The 19,145-nt window shown below is 39.6% G+C and overlaps 3 protein-coding genes across 3 annotated transcripts; 1 reads left to right on the top strand and 2 right to left on the bottom strand.

Annotated features, from left to right (window-relative positions):
- Positions 1–3,443: 3,443 nt before the first annotated feature.
- On the bottom strand, positions 3,444–8,077 carry mfsd1l (major facilitator superfamily domain containing 1-like). Its single transcript, XM_053341302.1, has 13 exons — positions 7,950–8,077; positions 7,260–7,360; positions 6,967–7,073; positions 6,811–6,866; positions 6,577–6,720; positions 6,333–6,491; positions 6,046–6,161; positions 5,842–5,942; positions 5,551–5,662; positions 5,308–5,445; positions 4,825–4,964; positions 4,629–4,737; positions 3,444–4,517 (listed from the first exon to the last, which is right to left on the bottom strand). The coding sequence occupies exons 1-13, from the start codon at positions 7,969–7,971 to the stop codon at positions 4,377–4,379; spliced, it is 1,446 nt and encodes a 481-aa protein (XP_053197277.1). The 5' UTR covers positions 7,972–8,077; the 3' UTR covers positions 3,444–4,376.
- A 1,099-nt stretch (positions 8,078–9,176) lies between these two features.
- On the top strand, positions 9,177–12,581 carry LOC128381348 (probable crossover junction endonuclease EME2). Its single transcript, XM_053341344.1, has 8 exons — positions 9,177–9,739; positions 10,644–10,765; positions 10,937–11,029; positions 11,167–11,291; positions 11,413–11,491; positions 11,709–11,824; positions 11,958–12,147; positions 12,359–12,581. The coding sequence occupies exons 1-8, from the start codon at positions 9,283–9,285 to the stop codon at positions 12,512–12,514; spliced, it is 1,338 nt and encodes a 445-aa protein (XP_053197319.1). The 5' UTR covers positions 9,177–9,282; the 3' UTR covers positions 12,515–12,581.
- Positions 12,582–13,405: 824 nt separating this feature from the next.
- Positions 13,406–18,268, bottom strand: spsb3b (splA/ryanodine receptor domain and SOCS box containing 3b). The gene is made up of 7 exons (XM_053341343.1): positions 18,187–18,268; positions 16,096–16,231; positions 15,334–15,514; positions 14,522–14,709; positions 14,277–14,379; positions 14,058–14,183; positions 13,406–13,950 (listed from the first exon to the last, which is right to left on the bottom strand). The coding sequence occupies exons 1-7, from the start codon at positions 18,225–18,227 to the stop codon at positions 13,406–13,408; spliced, it is 1,320 nt and encodes a 439-aa protein (XP_053197318.1). The 5' UTR covers positions 18,228–18,268.
- Between the last annotated feature and the right edge of the window lie 877 nt (positions 18,269–19,145).

The raw sequence follows: 19,145 nt of genomic DNA, 5'->3' as shown, positions 1-19,145 counted from the left end.
GAGGAGAGGAACTAACTGGACTGCTGGTCCAAGAAAAAAGGGGTGGTCCAAAAACAAAGGGCAGCAGTGTGTGTGTGTGTGTGTGTGTGTGTTTGTGTTCTAAAAGAGGACAGGAGGTGTAAGGGCTTGTGTGCTCCTGAACCATGAGCTTATCCATATACTATTAGGGAGAGTATCTGTTTTGTACTTTTTTTTCTGTTTTTAAGGAAAAATCCAACTACTATAGCCAGTTTATTGACAATGCATTTAAAATGTGGGTCAGTAATGACAATTCTGTCCCGTATTGTGCACAAAATGTTCATAAACCTCTACATATTTTTGAGGGTTTGATGGGATTTCTGCTCAGCAATGCTGATTTAGAGATTACATCACCTGCTGCTGATATAACTGTGTTCAACCTTCACCTTCTGGTATTGTGTGGTTAATCTTTCCTTTTTGGAACTATCAAGCTGAATGTATGCATTATGTCTCTGATGAAACATTGTTTTTTATTCTGCATAGTATGCAGCATCTTCTGTATTTGACAGTTCAGTCATAAATGAGCTTTGATATCAGTTAAATGTAGAAATGAAGCACCATATTGACAAAACTGAAAACTGCCAGTATTCCAATTGGCTGCTGTAAACAGAGGTGTGTCAAGTCTGCCAGGTACTTTTGAACTTTATGTGGGGATTGCAGAGGCAATTGTAACTGTGTCAAAGGGTTAAATCAAGTCTGATGGTGACAGCAGAGTTGTGGATTACTCATGTCGGGGCATCAGTTTTGTCCATATTGCATTCTGTCTAACCAAATACTTCAAAATGTACTTTAACAAGGACATGAATTACTGTGCTGCGGTGAAGTAACAATGCTAGGCGACTATTAGGATTGAAACATTTGGTACACATATGCACAACGTTCTGCTTTAATAGCTTGAAGATTAGTGTAGTAGTAAGTTCTCGTTTAAAGCTTGGTAACAACAAAATAATGTTTAACAAACCTCAGTTTCTTCATCTGATACAGTATATATATATATATATATATGATGTTGCAGATTGTGAACATTTACATTAATGGCCTTTTCCATCTAAAAAACACTTTTATTAGCCAAATTGTAGCACGGAATGACAGGTCAATGACAATATCACCCCTGGCTACCACATAAGAAATTAAACTGATCATTACAAGACAAACCTGCAGGAATGCCGGCCAACTTTTCACACAGGATGTATTCGCTGGGGTCGAGGAAAGGAAGCTGCTCCATCATAGACTGTTTAGGAATAAGGTAGAGAACCTCTGCAACTTCTCCATCTTCAATTATTGACATGCGCCTGACAGAGTTCTTCCTCTTGACCCGGTCCAAAACCACTTCATTGTTGTGACTGGAGCCGCAGATCTTGCCGAGCCTGTTGAGGGACATGCTCATGCTGCCGAGATTCTCTGCCAAATAGTTCCGACTGTAGATTGACTCCAAGTGAGAAACCATGAAGGAAACGTCAGGATGTTTAAGCCCTCTGTTGAACGTCAGGTATTAAGTTGCTCTCTAAGACTTTGTGTCTGACTCAGCGTGTGTGTGCGTATGTGTGTGTGTGCTGTCCATCAGGCAGTCAAAGACTAACTCCTACCACACGCCCTAAGAAGATTAAGTAAGGTATATTTTTAGGGTTTATCTTCATGGTAAACAGAGGATCTGAGCTCTAGAAAGTCTTTATCAGGTAACCTTGTTCCCTCAATTCCATTGACTCCGACTTCACAAATCATCATTTATCACAAGAGACGCAGCCTTCTAGTAATCTAGTGATTGGGGTTTTTTGCAGATTATGTCCTGTACCCTTGTAGTTATATGTGCTTTTAAAATCATATTATTTAAACCTTTAGTACATGTCGAACGTGTTTGTGCAAGTTGGGCATTTTCTTCCTGATCTTTTTCGTTGGATTATGACTGAATACAAGGAAAAGCTGGGCACCAAATAATTGCTTTTCAAAAAAAGTCTTGGATTGCATGCAACATAATACATGTGAATGATTGTTTTGGGATTTGTTTCTCAGTAATCTACTGCGTTATTTAGAATTGACCACTATTTTAAATGCTTGGCTTTAAGACAGGAGACCTTCCACATTTAACCTGGCACTTGGTCAGGGACAAAGGTTGGCACCCAGAACCTGGATCTTTAGGGTAATCGTTGTAATCGTTGTATTTGTGGAGTGCAGGATAACATCAAGGGCTGACAAATCCATCTAGATTGATTCAGGTACTCTTTAATTTGCATTTCATTTAATTTCAATGCTAACATATATTCAGACGTTTATAGTATGTTTATTCAATGGGAAAATGGGTGGAAACTGATTGATAACAATTTCTGTCTTATGATCATAAAGTTAGCTGTGACCCTCTTGTTTTATTCTTCTTCCACAAATAAAAAAAAAAATTGAGTTTCACCTGTGGGAACAAACCAATTAAAATTTAAGCTTGACTCACTAATGTTAAATCTTGCTTCTGTCTTATTATGATGTAAATCATTCTAGACTGGAAATAGTTCAAAAATAGTGAAATGTTTAAAGGAATATGTGCCTCTGCTTTTGCTGATTTCTTTCATTGATATATATTAAAGAAGGAAGCATTTTTGTTAAAAACCAGTACTGCTAATACATGACTAAAATTATAAGATTTATTGGCTTAAATCAATATTAATGGCTTTTAGCAATGTGAAAACAAGTCATTATATTTCCATAGAAACAGACTTAAAATGTGTTACCCTTAATTGTAACGCTTCCATATTTGCCTGTTGCTATTTTGCTGAAGGCTACATACTTGCAAATTGTATTGATGGTGTGAGAGATGTAATATGAAGTACAGATACCACGCCTGCTTCCCTCAAAATGCCAACACTGACTTACAAACATGTTTGGTACGTTAACATCCAGTTACTGAGAACTCATTTAACTAAAATAAATAGTTGAATTAAAGCCCAACTAAAAGTAAAGTAATAATAATAGACGCACAATAATGGAAGCTTTACAATTCCACACATAAATTGTAGTCTTGTCATTGCCAACACGTGTGGGAGGCTCCATCTGCTGGCTGGAATGTGCCTGACATGTGGTGAGTATTTAGTATGTAGTAAAATTTCCCTTTTATTGAACGTCAAATCTTAATTTCATCAGCTGATATTTTATGCTTCTCAACCTTGAATGGTATGCTACAATTTGTGCTGTATTGATTTGACAGGTTGAAACATGATTAGTATCTAAAAGCATATATCTTCCTTTTGTTTTTGATGTTGAAAAAAACTCCCATCTTATTTATGTGTTGTGGTTGGATATCTGTGAATATCCCAATGCAAACAGTTGTTATGCTATCCTATCTAATTACTTCAGAATCAGAATTTAAAGATACCTGCAACTGACCAAGCAAGCAAGTTCAATGGTGTTTTTAGACAAATCACAAAGATGTCACAGCCAGAAACAGTTAGCAGCATTTTATTGCTCCTGTTTTGGCAATGTAAAACAGATCAAATTCCCTTATTCAACCATATAATGAAATCTCTAGCCTCAAACATACAGCTGTCAAGCCTCACTCTTTCATTAGAAAAACAACATATAGAAAACAGACTTTCAATTTCTGTGGTATGCACTGAGACAGGACATAACAATTATTCAGTAACATCAGTAAGATCCTCACAGTCAGTTATGGCAGTACAGTTGATAGCTGAGTGAGTAATGTGTTTCAACTTCAAAACATTTTTTTTAAATTAAGTGATAGTTCAACTTTTTGTGGAATCCTACTTACTGGCATCATTAGAAAATCCTGCAATATGGCGTGCAGGTGGTCGAGTGGTGAGAGTGCATGCCATATATGCAGCTGACCCCGGTTCGAATCCCGATTAGAAGTCCTTTGCTGCATGTCACACACCCCTCTCTCTCCCATGTTTCCTGTCAGTCTACTGCTAAATAAACCCTAACCCGTCTATGCCAACAAAATCTTAAAAGAAAAACCTGCAATATGTGGTTCACATTTAATATAAAGTACAGATACTGTTTGGGTGTAAATACTGTTTAACGGATTCATTTTGATTTATTTCCCTGCAGCAACCAAAGACATGATATGGAAAAGTAGTGTGGTGTTAGTGCAGAGTACAATATGCTGAGTCCTGTCTGAAAAGTGGTACATGTAACAAATATATAAAAAGGGGAAGAGAGAAAGAAATCTTCAAACTAAGTGTTAAAGGTCCAGTGTGCAGGATTCGGTACCATCTAGTGGTGGGGATGCAGATTGCAACCAAATGACCAACTGATTGGAATGCAATGAATCTAATTCTCAGTAACTGTACATTATTAAAACATACTGCCAACATATCCCACTAAATCTTACACACTGGTCCTTTAACATGAAAAACTCATGAGTTGACTGAGTGAGATCGGACTGCGCCATCATCCTCATCCTCATTTTGCTCTTCCTCTGCCTGGTTGAGCGGCTCTCTGTCCTCATCTCTCTCTGCCTGCCCGGATTTTTTAGTTGTCTTGTTCAGGATCCCGCCCTGGAAAATAAACAACAAATATTTACTAAACACATTGTATGTGATGCTAAAGTGAGCTGACAAACAGCACATACATAATACTATACAGCATATATTTAGTAGATATCTGACCTGTCTGTGGTCAACAATATTGAGTAGCACTGATGTGATGATACAGCTGATGGTGTTGGCCAACATAAAGATCATCATCCTCTGCCAACGCCACAGTGGAATCTTTTCACTGGCCAGGAAATGAAGAAAATAGGTAAGTAAAGATCATGGACTATCAGTGCACTGCAATAAGATCGTGATCTGAAGGATTTCCTACCTAGATTTGGTGCCCAAAATCTGCCCAACAACCAAATTGGACAGCCCAATCCCAATCATCTGTATGGAGGTAGCCAGACCCATGGCTGTTCCCAGAGTCGCCTGAGGTACCACAAGGGGAATAGACGGCCACATGCTTGCCTGCAATACAGCACAGACAGCCAAAACTCTGAGACAAAACACATGCTGACAAAACTAAAAGGTAGAACTCCCTTATTTTCTTTATTTTTAGCAAGGAAACAACACACAATATAATTAATCCTCATCACTTTTACTTATCTATTGTCTTTTAAAAAGGATCAGACCTACTACTGTTTTAAAATGTAATCTTAAACCAAAAAGTTGTTTCCAATATCTATGAAAACACTGATCACTACAGTTTACGGTAAGCAATTCCTTTTCAAGATGTTGACTGTTCAGAAAATATTCTATTGGTTGAAATACATATAAATACATTAAAAAAATGTGCTATAGCCAAACTCACAGCAGCAAATGAGTAGGTGACTCCCAGCCAAATGGTGGAAACCAGAGGAGGGACGAAGGTGAAGGCCAGGAGACCAAACACAGGCAGTGTGAGGACAGCGCAGCCCAATGCGAAGACCCCCCGCAGACCCACATAATCCTGGAAAACACACAAAAGAGAGTGTGTCATGTTACAATAACTTCATTTCAAATAATTTGTCCTCATAAGATAAGACTTTTGAAGAGTTTGGGGTGTAGTACTTACAATGAGAATGCCGACGCTGGCTGAGAGGACTAGTGAGCTGTCATAAACTGCCCCGGCGATATAAGCTGCCTCCTTCTGACTGTAGCCATTGTACTTATCCTGAATGAATTTACTGGACATGAAAAACACAGTGTGTATATGATAAAAATCAATTAGCGCTTTTTATGATGTAAAACAAAAGAAACAAAAGATATTAAATTGAGTGTCTGGCTAACTGTTAAAAAAAGGTCAGTTTGACCCAGCATAACATCTGTACTATAATATATACAGTATGTGTTCTGTGTTGATTACCTGGCGTCTGCAATGAAGGGGAAGATGCCATTATAGAAGAACATGATAGTTAGAACCAGCAACCAGTATCTTAGCGATAGGAGTTTCACATCCTGAATTCTCTGTACATACAAGGGAAACAGAAAAAGAGTTCAGAAACTGTATCTGCAGCATCAGTGCTCTATAAAGATGATGTTAGAAACATGTAAAGAATACTGTTCATACCACTTTGCGAGACTCCTCCTGGATGGCACCATCAAGACCCAGCTGCCTCATTCCTACCTTGTCCAGGGTGCTGACGATGATGGCGGATGCAAAGCCCAGCACACACAATAATGCACCTTGAAAACAAAATAAAGTAAAAATGACTCTTACTTGCTTTACTCTAGAAATAAAGCCTTTTGTTATTATTCAGTTGAACCAAAAGCCATGAGGTTTCTCTTTCCCGAAGGCTCTTTTTTAATAGGTGGACACAGTTTGGTATCTTATTTGTATCTTCATTCTTTACTTACCACCCCAGAGTGTCCACTGCATGCCATATTGTTCTTCAAATTTCTGAGTGAGAAAGAAGTTCAGGACTGACCCCAGGCGAGAGAAAGCCAAGGTCAGACCAAAGGCCAAAGCCAGCTCCTTCCCCTTGAACCAGAAGGCTGTGATGCGATTCTGAACAACTAATGAGGAAGAGAAACAGAGCACTTATGAATATAACTCTATATCAGTTTTAAAGTGTTATATTGTTTTGTAAGGTGGGCTTACTGGTCAGAGATCCATTGCCGGATCCAAACAGCAGTCGGCCTGTGAGCATTAGCGGCAGCAGATACGGGGTTCCTCTGAAGTGGGAACCCAGTGCAAACAGGGATGAGCCCAACACACACAAGAAAGAGAACAGAAACACCCCAACTACACAGAGGAAAAACAAGAAATCAGTTTACAATGAGTTCGCTGCTGGTTATTTAAACAGATTTGCAGATAGGATTTATAAAGACTTACAGCGGTTTCCTAGTTTGTCAATCAGGAACCCAGCTAAGATCACTACTACTGCATTCCTGTTGGGAACAAAGAGATAAGCAGCTGTAGCTCTTCTCTGATAAACCAGGTTTACCTGTGCAGCAGAGTGTATAGAGTCAGTGCAGTGTGTATACTTACGTCCATGCATAGATAGCATAGAGAAGGTTGTACTCTTGAGGGGTCATCCCCAGTCCCCCCACACAGTCCACTGTCCCATTGATCACTGTTGCATTGCATGTCAGGTTCTATCAGATAAGGGGTAGTCAATGGGATAAGTTAACATCCAACCAGTTACAAACTCAGACAGACTGGAATTTTGAGACCAAACTGAAATGGTCATATTGGGTTGGCGCACAAGTTCATGGGTTCACATTTTCATTTGATTTAATACAAGGATTTTAAGTTTGTCTGGCCTGTTATAACTTCCTTACCCCTTGGAACTGATCCTGTAAGACACTGGGGATGTCAAAGCAGAAATAGGAGCCAAATGTTAACAGGCAGTTGAAGAACAGCACCACAAAGCGATAGTAAGCTGTAAAAATAAAAAATAAAGGGAGGGATCAATGCTATATCTTGGCCATACAACTTATTCAGCAACAAACGTCAGTGAGAAAGTCTGTCTAAGCATTGAGAGACATCAACACTCCTGAACATACTAGCATGTTAGTTTATCTTTTGTATTAAAAACCAGTGTCAGATATGGATTTTCAAAAGAGAAAAAACAAACCAACTTTATGTTCATTTAATTCATGTAAAGGTCAAACATTCAAGTGAAGTAACATTATGAAAAACATATTTTAGAGAGGAGAAGAATCTGTCAGCTGATTTTGCCCTGCTGTACTTTTCCGACTGGGTTTGTAAAAACACAACGCATGAGCGAACACAACGATGAACGACGGTTATGGAGGTAGAAAACCAGTATTGCTAAAGTGAAGGTTTTAACAACTTCCCATTCAGTCACATGAGCTCCTTTACACTTGGAGCAGAAAATGCTGAGTTGGCTATTTAGTGGCCCACTTCTACAGGGAAGTATGTACGAAACAGAGGTCTAAGTTATTAGGAAATATGCGAATTTAGTGATGAAGGACTTCATTGTGAAAATAAAGTATTGTCAGACGTACCTTTCTCCGCCGGCTGTGCCATGTTAAGGGGAGAGAACAACAGCTATAAGAGAAAACGTCCAATTCTCATCCTGCAGTGTTGTTTACATGAACAAGCTGCAACCTCTACTCCGACCACAACAACCAAGCGGCTGGCTGCAGCAGTGCAGGCGCCCACACTTTTTTCACCTAGAAACTTTATTGACAAAATGTGGACGAGATTTACATTGTTCAGGGATTATTATAGAAAAGAAGTAAAATGATTTAAAGATTCAGATTCAGATTAAGACAACTTTATTTATCCCAAATGGACAATTCATTTGCAGCTTTCCTACGTACATAGACCAACAATCAATCCAACAATTAACAATTTTAAGAGACAGACATATGGACCATCAATAAAAGAATCCAATAGATGACATCTCAAATAAAATTCAATAAATAGATCCTCTACAAAATAAAATAAAAAATAAAAAGATAAAATAAATAAATCGATTTATCTAAAATGAGTGTGGTCTGTGTTTAAGAGCTTAGTAGCATAGGGAATAAAATAGCCTACTTTGCTTAATGACACATTAACCTATATAATTGTTTGTTACATTTACAGTTTTAACTTTCATTTTTAAGAAAAACAGAAAAGAAATTAGGTAATGTATAAATGTAAACATAATTGTTCTTTCAATAAATTGACACATTTGTGAACTTTCCAATAAGAGCGTGAAACTTATAATGTAGAAAGATATTTGGAGTTTTCAAATGCATAATAGGTCCGTGTATATATTTTGGTCATTCGATTTTCTTCTCAGGAATTAGTATTGAAAAAGGAAAAACGAGTGGTTTATAATAGCCTATATTCTGATTATGAAATATTTTAATTTCTATTTGGACTTTCAATTTTTATTATGACCAAACATGTCCTCCATACAATTCACATCAATGTAAGTGAGACATAAAAAAATGATTGGGTGTAAGAATTGTATAGGGATGAGTTTTACTCATGTTTTATCAATTCATTTTGGAGGCACAATTAACATGACTGAAATAAAGCACAAACTCCTTTCATTATTTACCAAGCCTCACTCTGTTTGATAAAACAACAACTGCATTGGCCACTTCATTATCTTCATATTCGCGTTTTTATTATTCAAAAAGACAGTAGCCCATTAGTCTTAAAATATGCAAACCCCGTATGCAGCGTGTTTTGATGATTTGTTCCTCAGCGGACACCGTAGATGATCCAAACAACGCTCTTACCTACAATATGGCTCTTACATTCTGATCCTTTAAGAGCAACGTTTCTTTTATAAATCATGACTTGTGGCGGTTTTGGCAGTTTTAACCATTAACAGGTGAGATGAATGTGTTGCGCAGAGCCAAGACATGGGAAGTATCTGAATCTGAGGACGATAACGAGGCTGAGACAAAATCTGCTTTAAAGCTCCACCATGACAGCAGTAAAACAGTGGCAGTCAGCACAGACCTAGCAGAGGAGAAAAGTTCACACTGCAAACACGAAAACCTCAAACCGTCAGCAACGAAAAGAGAGAAGACGTCTGCTTTGTCTCCTCCGCGGCCAGATGGACGTGGCACACCGAGTCCTGCGAGAAAACGCCGCTCCAAGGATGAAATGGAGGAGGACAGACAGAAAGCAAGGGAGAGGAAGGAGGACAGAGAGAGACAGAGAGCTGTCAAAGCCCAGGAGAAGGAGGAGAGGAGACAGGAGCAGCAGAGACGGAGAGAAGCTGCGGAACACCTCAAGAGTCTGAGACCAGAAAACTGTCTCAAGTGTCTCACTGTCTGCGTGGATCCAGGTGTGCAGTGCTGCTGGGTGTAAAGGGACAGTCTGGAAAAAACACATCACAACATAGTAGCAAAATGTATTTTTTGTGTTGGCATCCTTATAGATTATGATTTTGCTTAATAATAGGTTTACTTAACTATGTTTGGATGACATTTGCAAATATTCCTCCAGCTAATTTTTCATGTTTGCTACCAATGATGTAGGAAACACAAAAGTCTGAAGCTTCTAACAAGACTATTTAAATATACACAGCTTATTTTAACTGATAAATCACTTCAAACTTTAGGCACAAATTCTATTCTGTTCTCAATCTTCAATTTTTTAATTATACTCTACAGACTACAAAGTCTAACCCAACAAGTACCACTTAAATGCATCATTTGTCTTAGGTGGACAAGGTACAATTGATACATGTGCATAAGTTTGTCCATCTACAACAGAGGTGTCAAACATGCGGCCCGTGGGTCAGAACCGGCCCGCCGATGGGTGCAGTCCGGCCCACTTTCCTTCCTGTGTTCTTTTCCTTCCTTCCATCTGTACTTCCTTCTTTCCTTCCTTTCTTCGTTCCTTCCTCCATTTCTTCTTTCTGTTCTTCCTCCCTCCCTTTCTTCGTTCCTTCCTCTCTTCCATCTGTCCTTCCTTCTTTCTGTCTGTCCTTCCTACCTTTCTTCCCTACTTCCATTTGTCTGTCTTTCCTTCCTTCCCTTCTTATTTCCTTCCTTCCTCCCTCCCTTTCTTCTGTCTGTCCTTCCTACTGTTCTTCCCTCCTTCCTTTTGTCCGTCTTTCCTTCCTTCCCTCCCTCCATCTTTTTAATGATTCGGCCCACATGAGATCAAATTGGTCTCTATGTGGCCCTTGAATGAAAATGAGTTTAACACCTCTGATCTACAAGTCAATGTGTGCTTTTCTCCAGCTCTTTTGCAACAGGAGGGCTCAGATTTCTTGCTGGACACCCTGGCTAGCTTTGAATGGAGGTTCAGCGTTGAGAGCCAGCAGCTCCCTCACAGCATCACCTGGACCAGGGATTTACCTCAGGTTGAAACCTCCCACTTCTCATAAACAACAAGCCCTCTTCACAATGCCACAAATCACTGACTGATCATTTTGGTTGCAGTACTTTTACATTTTCCTATAGATTCTTACCAATATATTCTTTTTTTTTTTTCAAATTCTTTAGTGTGATCGTTACAGTTTTGTCTCCATCAGGGAGAAGACAGCAAGGGAACAGTGGAGGAGGAGCAGGTGGTGCTGGTGCTCAGTCTGACCGACTTCTTGGATGTGGTGATCTCTGTGAAGAAAGTAAGCAACTTTTGTCACTTGTGCTGAATTAACACTGAAGCTTATTCGATCAAGTCCGCTGAGTCCTTGCATGTGTTTAATAGAGCTTGTGCTGCACCTCATGTCCTCATCCATACTGCTTTGTGTCGCCACTACAGATGCTAGACAGTGAAGGGGACGAGACAGGGCGAGATTCTTTCCTCAGCCCTCTTCTGGAATGTCTCAACCGTGATGACAAGAAGGTGGTCTCTCTCTTAGTGACAGACTGTGAACCGGATTACAGGTTAGTGTGTAACAGTGATTGTGGCTTATAGAGAGATATTTTTATATGCTAACTTTAAGAATCTCTGATGGGATACAAGAAGTAAATATTCTGACTGACTCATTGGTTTAATGACCAACAGGACCGGGGCTTGTGGCGTGCATTTAATAGATTACACATTACAATCCAAATTGGGAATGAAGAATCTGGATACTGAGGAGGTCAGTTTTCTTTTTTTGTTTTACCGCTCAGACAGTTTTACAGTTAAATTCTCTTTAGTAACAGCAGGCATCTACATGTTCCTTATGTTACATTAAATAAGCCACAAAGTATATCTGATGAAATAATAGAAATAATCATTCTTGGACCTGCACTGTTAATGAATACCTTCAGGTTGGTGATATATTGTCCTTTGCTGCTGTCTTTATTTCCCCAAAGGTTCTTGTATACCTGCAGCTCTGCAAAAATGTCTCCCTGATTTTCCTGGATGGCTGGGAGGAGGTCACTAACCATGTGTGTGCTGTCACAAAGGCCTTGTCAAAACGCCCTTTCAAGTACGTATCAACTCCAGTTCAATTATTCCTTCAAGCCTTCACATTTGCTCAACGGGCAGTTGTGGAAATGTGATGATACCCAAATTAGTATTCTTTTTCCTCCGTGATGAAGCTTCCCTTCATGTCGTTGCAGGCTGCTGACAGAGCGGGCAGAGCTGCCCTTTTGTGTGGACGGTTCGTGGGCCAGCGGATTTCGGGTGGAGAGGGACGGCTCAGGCCTGAACCAGGTCTGGAGCAGGCAGATCCAACAGCTGAACAGAGTCAGTCCCGCTGTAGCCTCTACTGTGACTGCAGCCTATCCATCTCCTCAGCTGCTGCTGCAGGTACACCTGGGTGCACCTCAGTATGGTCCTATATTTTTTCTATTTTTTTTTGCAGGTGAAATATCAGAAAATGATCATCTAAAAATGTATTTTGCATAAATTATATAATACAGTATTACTAAAATGTTATTCAGAGTAGATTCATTACTTGATAGGTATGTCCTGTGGGTATTTTTTTGTTTTATATTTGATTTTCCATGTTGTTTTCTAGGCATACCAGAGCTTGGGATCAGAGAAGGATAGAAAGGGTCTGCTGGCTGGTCTCTTAGTCAAGAGCGGAGGTAAAGAGAGACGTATTGGACCAGAGATATCAGCCAGAGTCTACCGCTGCTTCACAGCCCAAAATCCCCAGCTGGTTCTGGACTAATTAGTCCAGTCCATTGATGGCGGATACATCTGGTTTCTAATGGCACCTCATTTCCACTTGGCTGCTAATATATTAATGTTGATGTTTACAAGCTAAAAATATGCCTTAGATATCATGTTCACCTTCCAGGAAGGCATTGTTTATACATATCTGAAGTTAGTCAGATTCAAAGAATAGAATATATTAATATATTTACCATCTGTTCATATGTGTAAATATTCAATTGTGTTTTTTGTTGATATAAAAATGAGCTGCAACAGATCTTTTCATTTTGATTTATTTTATAGAATTGCCTGAGTAAGAAAGTTCATAAACAAAGGGTAAATAGAAAAAACACAGATGAGTAGTAAACCCTGTGGTAAGCAAGAACACAACTGTTATATTATTCGAGTCAAATGCAAATTACAAAACACATTTACAAAAAGCCATTTCCACAGTATCAAAAAGCAACTCCCTCACCTCCCATGGAGTCTATCCCTGAGAGTAACAACTGTACACTTTCATAATATTTCCAGTATGTTTTTGTTTTTTTGGTCAGTTACCAGGTCTTCCAAACACAGTGACATATTTTACTGTAGCATATGTTAATAATGAAACAAAAGAGCAATATATATGGCTCATAGACCCATGATAGACATTGGCTAAAATGAGAATGAATATCTCAACTGCATTAAGTGTTTCTTAAGTGACTCTCTACATGCTCACTCCCCTCCTCCTGTTAATTGAAATAATAGATAAAAAGGAGAAGCAACAATCCACTTGAGTTTTGATTAAAAATGTTGGCTAAAAAATGTGATTGTGCTTTTCTCCATAATTTCTTACAGGAGACATTGATGGCAATGGTAGAATAGCTGCGTGTCAAACACGTACTGATTTGATATGACTACAAAGTCATGTCCAGCGGCATCTCTTACATTGATAATCTTCTGGCTCAGAGCAGCAGCTGTCATAGTCGCTGCTTTGAGGAGTTGGAGGGAAGTGGCAAGTGCAGGGTTGAGTTTGAGGTGATGTTTGACAGGGGCATTGATGCTGGGCTGTGTCAGGGATTGGACTGGTGCAGGGGCTCGGAGAGGCGCAGGCACTCAGGGTGGATACTGGGCTTGGGATAGGGCTAGGGCTAGGGCTCGAAGGCAGGCTCATCTCCTCCTGGAAATCCTCAGGCGAGTCTCTCTGCTGCTCTGGGACTTCAGGGCTGCTCTTAAGGGTGAAAATCCAGCCTAGCTGTGAGTGGAGGAGGGTGCGCAGGCCTGGGGGCAGCTCCAGAACACTGAGTACGTCCGGGCAGCAGGGCAACGTTTGGCGGAGCTGGGCACAGCAAAGGTACTGCAGGGAGGTGGGTGTATAACAGGCACGGATCACCTTCATACTGCTCTTGGCAGCTGTGGAGCATACCATGGGGTAGAACTTCTTGTTCCGCAGCCTAGTGGCAGCAACACCTGTTGAAACAGAACAGAGGACATGATAAACACACTGCTCATAGCTAAAATGCTGTTTTGCGTGACATAGTTAACAAGGCCTGCTTGAAGTACAGAGAAACACGTACCTATGCAGTGCCGATTCTTATAGAAGGTCAGGGTACCGTGCCAGGTGTCCAAGTGCATTCCTATGATGGAGCCTTGACCAAACCGAGAGGAGAACTTCACTTTTTCCCCTTTGTTCTGGAGGAGACCTTTAAAAAGATATACATAAGAAACATGGTTTTTCTTTTCTTAAATTACTGATTGACAGACTTGCTTTGAACCCTGTATTCTGACCCACTAACCTGTGTAGGAAAGTCCCCAGCTGTCTTCATCATGGCCCAGCAGGCTGCCAAAGCTGTACTTGAACTTCTCTAGGTTCATCTCTGAAGTTCCAATCCCAACCATCTACACAAATGAAAAAGTGGGAAACCAGTAAACATCAAAAGAGCACAATACTGTATCATTTGAAATAACTCTCAACATCCATCATTACTAACAGAGGTTGGTATATAATAGCTTCAACATTATTCAAGTAACTGCTACCCACCATATCAGTTCCATAGACAGGAGAGGTCATCTTGACTTCCCAGAAGTGTTGGCCCTCCGCAAGCTCCTTGGTGCCGCGGATGGCAGCTGTGCCACAGCTGTAGTCTGAGTGGAAGCTCACCTTCCTGTTGTCACAACTGAGGAAAGCTCCAGAGGACTTGCTGTTCTCATCCCATACCCAGTCAAAACCTGAGAACACACCAAACAGGAACTTGTTGTAATTATCTGTGTCAAGAAGGTCACATTTTTATCCTGTTTGTCTTTTACAATGACATCTTCACTTTATTATAATTTGATCACAATCAGCATGGGTGAAATTAGTTTTTGGTCCAGCATGGCAACAAGCCTAATTAATAATGACATCAACATTACACATTGACAAAAAACTAACTTGGATTTCATAAGATTTTTTAGATTAGATTAGAAGTTAGTTTTTTTCTTTGCCATATCTTTGAAACTAATAGTAAAAGCTGGGTAAAGAAACTGGTTTAAATTTGAAGTTACACATAACTTATGTGTTAAGTATGAAAGTATAAAAATCTATATTTCTATTCTTCAGTGTGTTTTATGAGGTAATTTCTGTGATCTGACTCATTGAATATGAATGGGGTCATTCCTCAATATGTAGTTATACCCTTACAAAAGCTATTATTAGCATTTTCCTATTATAGTATGTGTGGTATACTTTCAAAATACTGTATCAGATAATATGTTTATATAATTATGCCAGGTTTGAATACTACAGTAGTGCCAATATAGTGTACCCTGCTGTGTTCATGTTGTGTACTACTGTATTCATCAGCTTTTCCTCACCCTCATCCTCCTCCCCACAGAGGCAGTCACTAGTGACACAGAAGCCTGAGCTGAGCTCTTCCTGTCGGTCACACTGGCAGAAGGACTCCCCTATCACCGGTTCTGTCCGGGGCGACGCCACTGTCTCGACAACAGTCTGGGAACTCGCCAGGTAATCCACGTCAGACTCCAAGTCACTTATCTGGGTGACACAATCAGCACAAACAGTATCTTGTGAGTCCACAAATGTGGCCATGGCCAAGGTATGTTGGCTTGGAAGCAGGAAAAGGAATTAGATCCAGTGTAGAGAAAGCCTGATGGTTGTATTTAACGTTGTCTCAGGTCCTCTGATGACAGCTAATGCTTTTATAGAGGCAAGAATGAGCAACAAGTTGCCAGAAAAATTACAGTGTTGCACGCTGCAATCCCAAGAGCCAAATGAGAGTATCATCTCCCATATGACATGTTTGAAAGACTCATGGAGGAAGCCTTTTCCCTAAAAGCTGTTCATGCCTCCTATTGGTGGGAGAAGTCACGTGTGACAGTAAATTTAGACCCCTTCCAAAAATACTGGGCCTCGTTTCCTTTGCCTTTGGAGACCTGAGACATGTCTTACACATACATGACCATTTCAGACAAGGGGACAGTCCCAAGTGGAAAACTACTGGTATTCAGGTATAGATGTGATCTTTCATATGTGGTGAATTTCCCTGAATATTCACTATTTTACTCCACACTTCCCTGTGTTCCCTTTAGTTTTATCGCCACAAACTAAAATCTCACCTGTGTTGTTGTCTGGCTTTCCCACTCCTCCCTGTCCGATATCTGGATCACCGCCATGGCATCTGTCTCTTGCCTTGTTTCATTCCAGGCCACATGCCGAGCCCTGCTGTTCCGGCCTCTTCTCAGCATGGCAGCTCTGTAGACAGCAGACCCAATACTTTATGACCAGCTAGACCATCATGTTGAGTAAGGTCAGTGTTGAACTCCTGGTTTACAATTAAATAACTCTTTGATTTGTTTGTGGAAGTCAAACTAATTTATGACACATATCCGAAATGCACATTTTCCAGACCTAGCACGCTGTATTCAAGGAAGACACAGAAATGGCCTCTTGTGTCAGATTAAAGAGGGCTGTCTGGGAATTAGCAGCAAAATTAACATGACTCCAAAATTAGGTCTGAAACAAATTAAACAAATATTCATATACAAATAATGTATTGGAAAAGTACATATGACATGTATTTTGGAGTCTACTAAGTTTTCTTTTTTAAATTTAACTTCTGACATGTTATCCTGTGTTATTCAGCGGGTGGATTCTTTATTTGAATTAATTTCCTTGTATTTACAACTTGCTTTGCTTAGGAAATGTGACAGCCAATTCATATTTTCACCACATTTCTCACATCTCCTACAAACTTGTTGGATGACAGAAATGAGGAAACTTTAACTAAACAAAGCCACATTATTCTGTTCAAAAATGTGTTTGCTAACCATTAATTTCCTTATCAGCTGCTATCGTCAGTGTCAGTACCCTTCATGCTGAGCTTGTGTGCTAGCTTGCCTATTTCTATCTGTCCCATATCCCACAGTTGGCAGCAGGTAGTGTTTCCATGCACGTGTTGAACCTTTAAAGCCAACCCTCTGATTTGCCACTGTGGCAAGATTTCTGTTAGCCAGCGTCATCAGCAAATAGACACAGATAAATTCACCTAGCCATAGTGACTAAAGATGTGTAATTTGTAACACCTGTATGTTTACAGCTCTGGTTTAATTTTTATTCTGTACATACTTTTTTTTTTAAATGGTGAGATTTAAGAACAAGACCAGGCTGTTTGTCTCTCACACAGTGAGCAAAAGACAAGACAGTCAATGAAATTGATGCAGTCCCACTGACAAGAACAACTTTGACCTTTATTCTGCTTTGTATGCATAAAGTCCATATAACACATTGATGTATTCTTGTTTTTCTGGTAACCCTCCCTTGAGGTGCTTTGCCTTGAAAGACAGGTTATGTATTCACTCAAAACACAACTGACTAATATGTAATATGTTTTTTTTAAGGTACTGTCTGGAGTTGTTTACCACTTGAACAGTCAATGATCATTGCAATCAATTGCCTGGATTGCAATGTTTTGTTTTTTGGACAAGTGTCACTGTTAACAATTAACCAAGTTTAAATGTGTAGATGTAAAGTATTATCTTACTCTACATTGTAATTATTATACATGTACTACATGATGAAATCACATTGTATGTCTGAAGCTCAAGCAGAGTCTTTATTTCCTCAACATTGTATTTCAACCAGATAGCATGTCTAGGTTAATGCCACCAGCAGCTGGTGAGTGCTTTGTAGGCAGGTGCAGGAGATAACTGCCAATAATTTAGATTAGTTAGTCTGGAGCAAGTCTCACTTTAATTGGGCCTTACCCTAAATACTGCACATGCATCATCTGGACAACTCTATCAAGCAATATCATCAGCCAATGTTCTCATGGATGTGGCATGAATGCAATGGGACTGAGACAGGGAGATGAATAAGGTTTGTTTCAGATATTCAAATACTGAGAATCAAATCACTGTCAATGTCCAACCCAGAGTTCCTATTCATATACACCAGAATCTCATGCTCTTTTTTCTTTGCTGATCCACTTTACAAAACCTGTTGGTACCACACAAGTGACTGCATTAAGACTATCTATAACTCTCATTGTAAGTCGTTCTAGATACCCGCAACAGCTGAAGTTTAAATCTTAGCAAAAACTGTATGTATGTTAAACAAATGTTCCATTACAGCTGATGTGTTGCCCTTATTACTCTATGTTCAGAAATACCACAGAAACATGCCTATTTTAGAAGCAGTTATGGTCTTACCTTACAGTTGTCTTCTTATACATGGTCTTGCAGTGGCTCATTTGAATGTCAGTGTGTCTCTATGTCCAACTGTGTGACAGGTGCAGTTTGCACTCTGTCCCACTTCTCAGGAAGCTAGAAGTAAACATTACTTCTCCACGCCCTCTGATTGTGCTTATTGGATAAGACCTATATGGAGGAGGAGTTTCTGCTAATGTACTTAGTTGCCAGTGGGGTAATAACCTATGGGATAAAAACTGTAGCCTTTGAACAGGTGATGTGGAGACTTCATGTGTTGTCTGGGGACATGATAAGACAAAGAGAGGAATAACCACCTAGGACTCAAAAGCTTTTTACAGTATTACTTTTGTACACGCTATACATTCACAGGCCAGTTCATTAGGTACACATGTGCAATCTATTGCAATCCAATACAACAGATGTGTCATACATTCTTAATTAATAAAGCTTACATATTTTCTTTTCTATTGTCTTTGTTGACATTGTCAGAAAGGTAATAATTCTACTTAATCTTTATTATGGAGGTCGTAGTGGGTGGTGGTGGTGTTCTGGAGTGCATTATATTCAATGGTGCTCTTAATAAATATTCCAAACATTTGCTTTATGATTATTGCGTTCTTATACCGTTGCTCATTGTTTTGTTGAAGCAACTCTAAAACAGTGAATTCATTTTGAGAGTATCAAGATTTTGGGATAATTAGGCAAACAAGATCATGTTAGATATACACATATTAGCTCAGGTTGTTATCATCTTTATCTAGCAGCCAAAAACATAAACAAACGTAAATATTTAATTTACACAACAGCTAAACCAGTAATCTTGCATCATTTTGAGAATGAATGCGCCATGGTGCGCTCTGTCAACCTATTGGTGATTTTGGGGAGGAAGGCGGAACTTAGATGCACAATGTGATATGTGATTGGCTAAGTGGAAAGCGACGCTTTGCGGAAGTATTTGA

This window comes from Scomber japonicus, chromosome 20, assembly GCF_027409825.1.
Source record: "Scomber japonicus isolate fScoJap1 chromosome 20, fScoJap1.pri, whole genome shotgun sequence".
Classification (NCBI taxonomy): Eukaryota; Metazoa; Chordata; class Actinopteri; order Scombriformes; family Scombridae; genus Scomber; species Scomber japonicus.
Note: the sequence above shows the minus strand (reverse complement) of the source record. Positions and strands in the feature narration are given on the sequence as shown.

Bases quoted from the DNA above. Each gene is read 5' to 3' on its own strand.
- LOC128381348 (XM_053341344.1), top strand. From the start codon at position 9,283: ATGAATGTGTTGCGCAGAGCCAAGACATGGGAAGTATCTGAATCTGAG. The intron at 9,740-10,643 runs GTGTGCAGTGCT...GCTTTTCTCCAG, and splicing joins CACTGTCTGCGTGGATCCAG to CTCTTTTGCAACAGGAGGGC. The intron at 11,030-11,166 runs GTAAGCAACTTT...TCGCCACTACAG, and splicing joins TGGTGATCTCTGTGAAGAAA to ATGCTAGACAGTGAAGGGGA.
- mfsd1l (XM_053341302.1), bottom strand. From the start codon at position 7,971: ATGGCACAGCCGGCGGAGAAAG. The intron at 7,361-7,949 runs GTACGTCTGACA...TTATTTTTACAG, and splicing joins GGCACAGCCGGCGGAGAAAG to CTTACTATCGCTTTGTGGTG. The intron at 6,721-6,810 runs GTAAGTCTTTAT...TCCTCTGTGTAG, and splicing joins TGACAAACTAGGAAACCGCT to TTGGGGTGTTTCTGTTCTCT.
- spsb3b (XM_053341343.1), bottom strand. From the start codon at position 18,227: ATGAGCCACTGCAAGACCATGTATAAGAAGACAACTGTAAG. The intron at 14,184-14,276 runs GTTAGTGGGTCA...ATCTTTTTAAAG, and splicing joins CTGGGGACTTTCCTACACAG to GTCTCCTCCAGAACAAAGGG. The intron at 13,951-14,057 runs GTACGTGTTTCT...CTGTTTCAACAG, and splicing joins TAAGAATCGGCACTGCATAG to GTGTTGCTGCCACTAGGCTG.